The sequence below is a fragment of the Peromyscus maniculatus genome, chromosome 1, assembly GCF_049852395.1.
Source record: "Peromyscus maniculatus bairdii isolate BWxNUB_F1_BW_parent chromosome 1, HU_Pman_BW_mat_3.1, whole genome shotgun sequence".
NCBI lineage: Eukaryota > Metazoa > Chordata > Mammalia > Rodentia > Cricetidae > Peromyscus > Peromyscus maniculatus.
In genome coordinates this window covers 33,558,867-33,571,682 of record NC_134852.1, presented here as the reverse complement: position 1 = coordinate 33,571,682, position 12,816 = coordinate 33,558,867, and the positions used below count along the sequence as shown (strand labels likewise).

General features: G+C 41.7%; 1 protein-coding gene across 8 annotated transcripts in view; it reads left to right on the top strand.

The window, feature by feature from the left end:
* The window catches only part of LOC102903511 (cell adhesion molecule CEACAM1-like), a 179,374-nt gene that overhangs the window by 14,001 nt on the left and 152,557 nt on the right, over window positions 1-12,816 (top strand). For all 8 annotated transcript variants that reach the window (XM_076574095.1, XM_076574112.1, XM_076574105.1 and 5 more), the window contains exon 4: window positions 6,329-6,604. In XM_076574095.1, the coding sequence (XP_076430210.1) occupies window positions 6,329-6,604 (276 nt within the window). The remainder of the gene's footprint in view (window positions 1-6,328; window positions 6,605-12,816) is intronic.

Sequence of the window (12,816 nt, the reverse complement as noted above, 5' to 3'; positions counted from 1 at the left end):
TCTGATGGGGGTTGGTGGTAATCTGACCTGTCTGCAGGAGGTCTGCCTATTGGCTTTAGACTGGTACTGCAATGGGTGGTGGTGTGGGGGGTCAGGTTTGTGACCCCAGGCCGCACCTTTGACTAAGACTCACCTCTTAGTCCAATCGGGTGCTGGCAGGCTCTGTCTGAGGGAACAGTTGCAGTCTTGGAGGGTGGGTGGGATTTGGGGGAGGTGGGACTTTTGGGTTACAAGGTCTGATGGGGGTTGGTGGTAATCTGACTTGTCTGCAGGAGGTCTGCCTGCCAACTGGCCTGTAACTGGGACTGCAATGGGTAGTGGTGTTGGGGCACAGGGTTGTGACCCTGGGTCCAAAGCCTAGGGGCTGGGATGTTCGAGTATGAGGATAAAGACTTCTTAGGATACTCACTTCTTAGTCTGATCGGGTGCTGGTGGGCTCTGTTTCAGGGAACAGTTGCAGTCTCACAGAATCATAAGTTTTATAGTTTGATATAAATATAATATCACCTGCACAATAAATGTATTGCAATATATATGTACATATATATTATGATTGGTTTGGGGGACTGTGAGGAAACTGTCATTAACAGTTCTGATAGTTAACCTGTATATATGATGAGGAACTCAGCTCAATAAATTTCCTGCTCTGCATGTCAGCTTTTGACTTGCATTGTGTCAGGGTTAGAAGGAAAGCTAAAAGTGAAAGGCTGATGATCTATAGGGTGAGGAGGTATGGTGAAGAAGCAATCTTGTAAGTCTATGACAATTATATTTTGAATTCTAGGGGTACCTGTGGGAGATGGCAAGCCAGGCTGTGTAGATCACCTTGGCTCCAATAAAGTCATTTAATTTTTTAAGGTCTTGTAACAGCCTGTAAGCCTGATTTTTTTCTAATCAACAAATTCCGGAGTGACTCAAGGGCTGGTGAGAGGCTTTATATGCCCTATTTTTAAGCTTCTCTTCCACCAGACAAGTAGCAGCTACAATTCTGTCAGCATTCAAAATCCATTGTTTAACCCAGATAGGATCATCAGATTTCCATGTCGTGGGGTGAGCAGTCAACAGTGGCCCCTTGGATAAATTTTGATACCCTAGGCTTTGTCTGTCATTTATAATTTCTGGAATAATGGGCTCAATTATGCCTTTGGTTTGTTCACCCAAGTTCTTTTAAGTTAAACATTCATCTATAACATTTGAGCTGATATTAGTCCATAGCAGAGATTAATGATACACCAGTTAATTGCAGTATGTCTCTTCCCCACAGAGTGTTAGGTAAAAAGGGGATGACCTGTGGGCAGAATGTGCCATAATATTATCTGTCTGACCGTTTTAATATTTCTGAGCTTTTGGTTACAATATTAGCTTGACCTAGACCTAAAAGAGATGAAGGAGTAATAGTCGTTTTAAGTACTTGGCAAATGAATTTCTGAAATGTAAGAAATGTCTATGCTTATGTGTAGCAAGTGAATTATTTTCTTTCCCTGTATTTTAAGTGTTTAGTTGGTCTATAATATTTAATTTCCTGAACCCAGAAGACCGTAACATTAGAATCCAAACTGGCAGCTCCCTTATGCGCTGCCCTGTAGAATCTGAATTGGTTTTGTAGGAGGTTTAAAATAATCTTAATTTCCCCAGCAAAGTCAGGATCAATCATTCCTGGGAAAATTATTATTTCCTTGCACAGCGGAGGAGCTACGGCCTATTATTAGTCCCAGTGTTCCTTCTGGGGGACGTCTGTAGACACCTCTATTAATGCATACATAAGTCTATTTCTAAAGCCTATATATCTCAGCTCTCAATAAAAACATTATCCATAGATCTATTTTAGGCATATATACTCAGTATCTATAGGTTAATTACTGAGACTTGGGTATTATTTATATATATCTCGATGTTTATATGTTATATTTATCTATCCCAATAACTGGCAATTCATATATCATAAGTTATTTTTTAACTTTCCTAAACAGTCTCTATATCTAAACTTTTATACCCTTATAAAAAGTTTACATCCAAAAGCATCTATGTATTTAATTAGTCAGGAGACATAGGTGATTGATTATTGAGAACAGCCAATGTAAAGTGAATTTCTTTTAATGAAGGAACAGTAAAAGGCCCTTTTGAAATCTCTTGGGTGAGCTATGTTTTATTTGAAATTAGATAGCAAGGCAAATTATCTTCAGACCTGGTGAATGGACATATCTAAATGATCTCAAAGTATAATTTGACTAAACCCTGGCAGTAAGAGGCATGGTATAGTTTAAAGTGGGGAGCTTAAACATTTTTAAAATGTCAGGGGTAAAGTAAGGAATTTATTCTATTAATATTCAGCATATTTAGCCTGTTTCTAAACATAGTTTTGTATAGAGAATTTGATCATTTATAAGATGATCAAGCTTTAACTTGTATCCTAATAACAATCTTCAATAGCTTATAATTTATATATGACTTATCCTTAAGAATGTACAGTTTAGGTCGGCCAATCATGTGCATTTTTACAATGACTACTGGTGTTAAGCATGTTTTTGTTTTGGTTGTGAGACAGGGTCTCACTATATACTCCTGGCTGGCTAGCACCAAATTCTCAGAGTACTGGGATTGCAGGTGTGCACCACCATTCCTGGCCCGTAAGCATTTCTTTTTTCCTTTTTTCCTTTTTGGTTTTTTGAGACAGGGTTTCTCTGTGTAGCTTTGCACCTTTCTGGAAATTGCTTTGTAGAGCAGGCTAGTCTGGAACTCACAGAGAGCCTCCTGCCTCTGCCTCCTGAGCACTGGGATTAAAGGTTTGTGCTGCCGCTGCTGCTTCCACCACCACCAACCGGCTTTATCTCCCATTTGTTATGGTGAGACATTGGAAATGTTTCTTGGCTACTCTGAAATATACACTGCCATTGACTACAATTCTCTATGGGTTACTTTGAACCCACTCATCTTTCCAATATGATATTTACATATTGCTACCAACAGCTCCTCTGTGTTTCCTTCCCACAGCCAGTTTAGCCTTATGTATGTATGTATGTATGTATTTATTTATTTATTATTTATACAGTGCTCTGCCTGCACACCAGAAAGGGACACCATATCTCATTACAGATGGTTGTAAGCAACCATATGTTTGCTGGAAATTGGACTCAGGACCTCTAGAAGAGCAGCCAGTGCTCTTATCCCCTGAGCCATCTCTCCATCCCCAGTCCAGGGATTATTTCCTGCAGGCAAATACTAGTAGACACTGCCTGGTGGAAGGTCAGGTCATTGTTCACATTTAAGGTTAACTTACAGGCCTAGCAATGATCATTTACCATGTTTCCTATTATAGGGAAACTTAGACAGGAAACACAGTCATTGAGTCAGGGTCACATAGGCCATCAGTAGCACAAGCTATCTGTCCACAACCACATCTCCAGCTTCCCCACCATGGAGACCTAGTAGTTGACCTTCACTCCTCTAGATCATTTCATAGACTCAGGATTCTTAAAGGGCTCCCAGATTCATGTCAATCAACATCAAACACCTGACAAGAATGGCCCACCTGTGGCCCAGCCAGACCTAAATGTCAGCCAGATCCTGAGCTGTGTGAGATCTCTCACAGGCTGTCAGGTTTCTCAGGGAAGCTCAATTGGAAGACTAATCATAACCTGTCTGTAGGACAGCCCTGAACAGCAAAAGCTTGGAGTGCTCTGGTTTATACTAAGCAGGGGAGGTCAGTGTAGCTGGAGGGACCCGAACCTTGTGTCTCAAGGCAGGAAATGGGTCCCTGAGGACCAGGAGATATACTGAGGTCTCTCATTCTAAGTCTTGAGTGTGACAATCACAAAACACTTCAGCTCAGTTCACTCTTGAGAAAGTCCTTGCTTCTTCCATACACAGCACAGGAGGCCCCATTATCTCTGAGCACTCAGCCACTCCATCTGCCTTTAGTTTGCTTCCTGCCTGATTATTTAAGGGTTTGGGTCAGCTGAGAGTTAAGAGACTATCTCTGGTTGTAAGAGGCCTTTGCAAGAATCAGAAGTACCACACATGACAATCATCTCTCTGTGGTCAGCACAGCACTGCTACCCAAGCCCAACATCACAACCAACAATTCCAATCCCTTGGACGGTGATGATTCAGTAGCATTAGTGTGTGATCCTAAGACTCAGAATAAAAACTACCTGTGGACAATAAATGACCAAAGCCTCTCAGAAGAGGACAGGCTGAAACTGTCTGAGGACAACAAGACTCTCAGTTTACTCAGTGTTGTGAGGACTGGCACAGGACCCTATGTACCGGGAACCCAGTGAGGGACTCCCAAGTGATCCATTCTCTCTGAACTTTACCTGTAAGTATTTTCTGTTTCATCCTGGCCCCAACTGCCTAAATACAGAGGGCTAGATCTTCCACACTTGATGCCAGTCCTCTTGGGTTTATGACACTGACCTACCATACATTTACCTAGGCTACCAGGGCATCCTGTGCCAGCCAAAGCATATGTGGACAGGCACAGCATTGAGGTTGAATGGGCTGCAGGGACTTCTCCTGCCTAGAGAGGCTCATGGTGATGGAGACAGGGGACATGTTAGACTCATTCTCAGTGCACACAAAAGTGTGCAGTGGGGATGTTTGTGTGTTGTGCTTGAGAGAGATCAGGGCTTGTCATGTTGAATGAGTACTCTTCTGCTAATCTGCACCCCAGCTCTGGATAGGACCTGCTCAACTAATGTTAAAGCATAGCTCAAAGAGATACTATGGCGTTCTACAGTCCAAGATTTCCCCCTTCCTCTGCTGACATCATGTGTGATTTTATTCTCCTTGATACAGATGGTTCAGATGTCCTGATCATATGCTCCTCAATTATTCATTTCCATTGAAAAACAAACCTCACATCTCCTGCCACACAGATGCTAACTCACCTGCACAGTACTGTTGGTTTGTCAATGGAGAGCTCCAGTCATTCTCCCAAGAGCTCTATGTTCCCAATCTCAATATTAATAATAGTGGATCTTATACCGGCCTTGTCTATAACTGTCACTATCCTCAATAAGACTACAGCCAAAAACATTAGGATCCTTAGTAAGTGGATCTCTGAAATATCAACACCAGGTTTGGAATGGAGTCTTTTGGTTTTCTGGGAAGGTGCAGTAGCATTTAGTTTCCAGCCCATGTCTATGAGAACAAGCAAAACTCAGTCTTCCCCCAATCCTGCTCCATCCCTGTGACTAATGGCTTCCTGGTTCTCATATTTCTGTTAGGAGGAGGTTCTGCCAGCCTTGCAAAGCCTTAGCTTATGTGGGGACTTTCCATGGTTAGGAGAGCCTCAAGGTGAAGATTTCTTTCTGTACCTAACACAAGCTTTCCTGTCCTCTCCATTTTCATTTTATAACCTCCATGGCCTACAAGGAAAACACAGGACTTTCAACTGTGCTCATATTCTTACTCTCCAAATTGGCTGAGAATATTCCCCACAGATGGGGACTAGACCTCTGCTCAGAGGTATTTTCCTGTCTCATGGGTATGGTGGCTGGCTCAGCTTTGACTCCATGGGATGGAAAGAGTGGGTGGAGAATGTGCCTGGGAGCCCTGGTGAACCATGTCACTGACAGTTGATGATGATCTTTTGCTTACTCTACTCAAGGTTCAAAAAACAAATGCCAGCTGAGTGTGGTGGCACACATTTTTGATGCCAGCACTGAGGAGGGAGAGGCAGGTAGATAGTGAGTTTGAGCTCAGCCTCATTTACATAGCAAGTGCCAAGTGAGCTAAGACTGTACAGTGAGACCCTGTCTCAAAAATATCAGTACTGAGGATTAGAGTGGCAGGCTGTGGTCAGCACTGTGATTATTCACTTCTACTCTGTAGTATTTAATCCATATCCATGGGGCAGGAAATACAATTTTTCTGCAAACAGAAATCCTTCAGTTAGGGATTTCTCCCAGTCCTGAGGTCTAGCCTTTAACATCTCTAATATTAGGTAGGCCATCTTAACACTATGACAAATTATTTTTAATAAAAATTAAAAGGCTATTTAATAAAAGAGGGACATGACTGTTCACACTCACAGAAAATGTGAGCAAGAATTCCCACAAAAATCATTGGGAAATACATTCCACCCACCATGAGATTTCTGGACATGTGGGCTGAAGAGGCTCCCAGTGTGGTATCTACACAAATTTCCTGAGTCAGGGTTATTGTGGGTGATCCTGGAAGGAGTAAGATTCAACTCTTTCCTTATAGACCATATCTTGAACATGCAATCTTGCAGAGGGCCCCTTCATTCTATGGCCCTGTGAACTGGCTGAGATCTCTGAAGGTGAAGGACTCTCAGCTGGTCTCCTCCCCTGTTTATTCACAGAACCAGTGATTAAGCCCTCCATCCAATTCACCAACACCACAGTCGAAGACCTGACCTCTGTGATACTGAAGTGTTTGTCAAACGACACTGGAATCTCAATCCATTGGCTCTTCAAAGGCCAGAGTCTGAGGATCGGTAATATGATGAGGCTGTCCCAGGACAACAGCACCCTGGAAATAGTCCCTGCCAGGAGTTCGCATTCCGGGGACTATCAGTGTGAAGTATCCAATCAAGTCAGTTCCAAGAGGAGTGACCCCATCCAGGTGGACATAATAGGTGAGTGATCTCTGTTGCCTTCTTACTCCATAGTGTTGGGCATGGGGGCAGTTTCTTTATCAACAGAGTGCAGAATGGGTTAAAGTCACAAGGAGAAAAACATGGCTCAAGACACAAATACAGCCAGCATGTTGATGGATGCATGTTAATCTTATGATACAACAACAAGCAAGGTGAGCACAGTGCTGCATGCCTTTAACCCAGCACATGAGAGGCAGAGACAGTTGGATCTCTATGAGTTCCTAACCACCCTGGTCTTAGTAGCCAGTTTCAGGTTAGCTAGAGCTACATAGTGAGAACCTTTCTCAAAAGAGAGAGAGAACATGAAGCAGGAGGCATAGAAGTACAAGTCCACTCAACTGAATGGACCAGGCTCTGCTGACTCCCCATGGGAGACTTGCCTTGGAGGAGGTGGGAATAGGGGGTGTATTGTGTGAGAACACTGGTGGGCTTGGAGAATTAGGACAGGGGAATCTGTGGATGGTGTGTAAAATGAATGGAAAAATCTCTTAATAAAAAAAGAAGTACAAGGGCAGCCCAGACTACATTGTGAGATCCGGTCACTAATAACAACAATAGATGTCAATATAGCAAATAGAAATGCAAAGTGATTAAGAGTTTAGGGAGAGCCGGGCGATGGTGGTGCACGCCTTTAATCCCAGCACTTGGGAGGCAGAGGCAGGCGGATCTCTGTGAGTTCGAGGCCAGCCTGGGCTACCAAGTGAGTTCCAGGAAAGGCGCAAATCTACATAGAGAAACTCTGTCTCGAAAAACCAAAAAAAAAAAAAAAGAGTTTAGGGGTTTGAGTCACACACACACACACACACACACACATACACACACACACACCCAGACCACCCTCAGAATCTAGTAAAATATTCATGTTACTCTATACCCCATACCACACAATCAAATTTTCTTTACATTATATCTAATACTTAATATGAATACTGCATAGACACTGATCTTATTGTGTTGAGTACAGGACAAGACAGGAGGAAACAATACATTTTTCACTGTAGACATACTTTTCCAAGTAGTTTGTTTCTAAAGTTTTGATCCATAAATATAAAATCCATAGATAGAATGGACTTGCATTGAGTTTCTTACTACGTTTGCATATTTATTCATTTTGTATGGGTGTTCCCCTCATAGTGTGTGGAGGTCATAGGACAATTTGTGGGGGCCAGTTCTCTGCGGACAGGGAATTGAACTCAGGTAGGTGAGCAAGCCCTTTATCTGCTAAGCCATTTCACTGTCCTACATTGTTTGTGCATTTATATCTGTGTGGCATTTGGGGCAGGTACTGGGAGGGAATACAGCAGGCACTCTTCCCAACTGAGCCATCTTGGAGGCCCATATACTGAGTTTCTTATCCTCATGCTCTTTGAACAAGACTCTTTTCTGATAACTGTTTTTTTGTGGTATATAGTAGTAGTAGTAGTAATAATAATAGTAGTAGTAGTAGTAATAGTATGTGTGTGTGTGTGTATTTGATTCTTTTTTTTTTTTGGTTTTTCAGACAGTTTCTCTGTGTAGCTTTGCACCGTTCCTAGAACTGGCTTTGGAGACCAGGCTGGCCTTGAACTCACAGAGATCTACTTTCCTCTGCCTCCTGAATGCTGGGATTAATGCCGTGAGCCACCATTGCCCAGGTGTATTTGATTCGTAACTATTGAGCTATTTCTCAAGACCCATAATCCAAATACATGGAGAGATAGCTCAGTAGTGAAGAGCCCTGGAAGCTTTTCCAAAGGCAGGGGTTTAATTCCAGCACGCACATGGCAGCTTATTACTGTCTGTAACTGAAGTTCCAAGGAATTCAACATCTTCTTCTGTCCTCCTCATGTACAAAACATGGGTGTGGTGTAGAGACATATAAGCAGCCAAATGGCCCATGTGATGCATCTGGCATCATAACAAAGACATCATTTGAAATCTAATTACAAGGTGCTCTAATCCTGTCTCTTAAAAGTCTGATGACTTTCAGCTCTGATCCATTTTAGGTCTTTGATCCATGTAGAGTTGATTAGTATATGTTGTTAGGTGAAGGCTTAATTTCATTCTTTTACCTGGATATCACATCTTCCAAACATCCCTTGTTTGACTGTTTATTCTTCCAACATTGTGCAGTCTTAGCAGCCTAATCAAAACTCATCTGGTCACAAAGGGTCAAATGGAAAGCAAGAATGCCTTCCAATTTCTGTAACTCACACCAATTAATTCAAAAGTGATAGCAGAAATGAATGTTTTTAACAAACATAAAAAGTGACAGATGAAATGCTGGATATGCCAACTGCTCAGATAAGACATACATTATAATATATTTGAAAAACTGTGCCCCATAAACACACATATTGATCATGTTAGCTAATCTTTAATTTATTCATGGACAGTGTGCATGAGCAATTCTGGGGTTCCCAATTCTATTTCACTGATCTGTATGTCTGCTTTTATGTCAGCAATAGACTATTTTGATTGTTGCAGCTTTGCACTAAAATTATGAAATCATGCAGGATGTCCTGAAATTTTATTCTTGTTTTTTCCAAGATACTTCTAAGGCCAGGTACGGTGGTGCTTGCCTGTAACCCCAGCTCTTGGGAGCAGAGATAGGTGGAACTCTGGGAGTTTGAGGCCAGCTTGATCTATATAGTGAGTTTCAGGACAGCTAGAATAGACTTTGCTATTTCTGTGCAAAATGCCACTAGGGTTTGGATCTGATGTGCATAGAACTGATAGACTACATTCAGGGATATTCTCATTTATTAAAACAAGTCTTTCAGGCAAACTGGCTCATGCCTATAAATCCAGCCACTCAAGAAGTTGAGGCAAGAGTATCAAGTTCTAAGAGTGCCTACCACAACCAATTCAAGGCCAGCTTGATTAATTTAGTGACATCCTGTTTCTAAATAAAAATTAGAAGGCAGAGCTTAGAGTACAGTTCAGTGGTAGTGCATTGCTTACCATGCACAAAGCCCTGGGTTCAATCCCAGTACTGCAGAACAACAGTGATAATGAGATTAAGTCTTCCAACCCATCAACCCCAATGGCTGTCATTTCTTGTCTTCTTTCATCATCTCTTATTTGGTAGTTTTCTGAGTGCAAGTCTTTTATCGCCTTGCTGGAGTTAATTCTAAGTATTTTTTTTTTGGTTTTTGAGACAGGGTTTCTCTGTGTAGCTTTGCACCTTTCCTGGATCTCGCTCTGTAGCCCAGGCTGGCCTCAAACTCACAACGATCGGCCTGACTCTGCCTCCCAAGTGCTGGGATTAAAGGCGTGCGCCACCACCTCCCGGCTAATTCTAAGTATTTTATTCTTTTGGGTGCTTTCATAAATAAATACTTTCTTCATTTCCTTTCCAATTGTTCACTGTTAAGGCTGGGACTATTGCTCAGGGGCTGAACACTTGCCGGGCACCCATGAGGCCCTATGTCCAAGCTCCACTTTTTTTTTTTTTTCTTTTTTTTTTTTGGTTTTTCGAGACAGGGTTTCTCTGTGTAGCTTTGCGCCTTTCCTGGAGCTCACTTGGTAGCCCAGGCTGGCCTCGAACTCACAGAGATCCGCCTGGCTTAGCCTCCCGAGTGCTGGGATTAAAGGCGTGCGCCACCACCGCCCGGCCCAAGCTCCACTTTTGTCAGGAAAAAACAAAAATCCAATTGTTCATGGTCAATAGTAGTATACAGAAACATGGCTCACTTGTGCTTGTTCATTTCATTAGCCAACAAATTTACTAGTTTTGCTCATTTAGTTCTGAGAACTTTCTGTAGAATATTAAGGATTTTCTATGAACAAGTTCATGTCATCTACAGATATGTTTAGCACCCCATAATTGGGCACCTTCAATTCATTGTCTATCCCAATGTCTCTGTGTAGCACTCCTAAGAGTCTCCTGAACAGAAGTGGTCACAGCAGCATCCTGTGTTCTTCCTGATCTTAGAGAGAATGCTGTCAGTCTCCCCACTGAAAATGATGTTGGCTGTCGGTTTCCATGTGTGGCCTTTGTTACACAAGGCTGGACTTCTATCCAGTTTCAGTGTTTTTACTATCAAAGTCTGTGAAATTTTGTCAATTTTTGTTGATCCAATCTTATTGGTTATATAGCTATTCAATTTTGTTTCTTTCACGATTCCATCTCTAAAGAATCCAGGTTTGTAGGAATTTGTCCATTGCATCTAGGCCACTAGACAGTTAGCATATAACTACTGAGTGATCTTGAAATTCTTCATATTCTTGGGAATGGATAGTGAGGTCTCAAATTGTATTAATATCCATCTCCTTTTTTCAAAGTTAATCTGGGAAAAGGGTGCTAATGTTGTTAATCATTTTTGAGGAACCAACTTTTGGTGTATCTGCTTTCTTGCAGTTACTCTAGTCTCTGTTTTGTTTATCTTCATCCTCATCTTTAGTTTTCTCCTTCTACTAGAATGGGGTGACTTTTAGGGGACAAGGGTCTCATTATATAACCCAGACTTGCCTCAGATTCACAATCCTCCTGCCTCAGCCTCTGATGCTACGATGCGAGGTTATATCACATCCTTCACCTGCCTCATAGTAGTTTTTAAAGACTTAATATAATAATCAAGTAACCTTTTTTGGCAAAATACCACACACAGAGGAAGAAAAAAATGTTAGCTGCAATTATTCCCAGTACTAGTGTTAGCCTTGAAACAAGGTAGCCAGGTCTATCTCTGATTAACCATACAAATTTAAGTAATTTTTAAAACCACTTTAGGCTCCAGTTTTTCATCCTCTGAATGGAAATAATTTCTATGTGATAGACTCATCACATAGATGAAACCAGATACAAATACAGGGCTAGTCACATTATGAATACCATACCACCATGGTCAACATTAGCATTAATAATCACTCTTGAGCTGACTGGTGAGGTTTGAGCCCCAAATAGTCACAACAAGGAGTAAAAAGGTTAGTACAGCACTGATACATAAGGGGTGTGGGGAGACACAGTTATCCAAAAGGTGAAGACACTGTAACATGGTTATTAAATGAAAATGGGAGAGAAAAAAGCAGGGGGGGGGGTCTGATGCAAAATTTCTAAACCTGGTAATTTACTAGTTTTCATCCTCCAGGATGTGACCATGATGGGCTGAGACAATCGAGGTATTAGTGGAGGGATATACTTGTGAAGGTGAGCCTGAGATAGCCCTCAGGACACATGCAGATATAATCTCTGTGGAGGCAGAGAAGGAGGCATGACTTATATTGCAGTGCAGTTCCAACAGAGCTTCTGCAGGTTAGAGGCTGAGTTCTCCACAGTAACCAAGCAGAGGGGAATGGGGTCTTACAGAGTCTGCCTTGCTTTCCTACTCCACTGCAGAAACAAGAGTCTCTGCAGAGGAGCTGGTACATTGAGAGTCAATAGCCTGAGCCTTCTGTCACTTAGATCACAGCCACAAGAGACCACTTATTCATAGCTGCCACAACTGAGACCTTGAGAAAAGATATTGCTATGGAAACAGTCGATATTCAACACACAAAATCGCAACCTCCCCGTCTCACCTTACCATAGCTTCACATGATTGCTTGGAAGAAATTGATGGAATCTGGAGATTGGAAGGAAAGGGAGAAAGAACCTAGAAACACAGTGAGGTGGAAAGAACACTTGCTAAGATCCTGACACTTCAGCTCACCCAATTAGTCTTCCCCAGCAAGGTGGGAAGGTGTTTATCAGCTGTAGGAGTTTTCTGGTAGAAATTTCAGGGTCACTTTTGTATAATATGGTATCTTCTGCAAATAGGGAAAGTTTGATTTCTTCCTCTCCAATTTGTATCCCCTTGATCTTCTTTTTTCTTATTGCTCTAGCTAGAACTTTGAGTACTATATTGTATAAATATGGTGAGAGTGGCCAGCCTTGTCTTCTTCCTGATTTTAGTGGAATCGCTTTGAGTTTCTCTCCATTTAATTTGATTGTAGGTGTTGGCTTGCTGTAAACTGCCTTTATTATGTTTAGGAATGTTCCTTGTATTTCTGATCTTTTCAAAACCTTTGCCATAAGGGGTTTTGGATTTTATTAATGGCTTTTTCAGCATCTAATGAGATGATCATGTGGATTTTTTCTTTCAGTTTGTTTATATGGTGGATTACATTGACAGATTTTTGTATGTTGAACCATCCTTGCATCTGGAATGAAGTCTACTTGATCATGGTGGATAATTTTTTTTTTTGCTGTGTTCTTGAATTCAGTTTGCCAG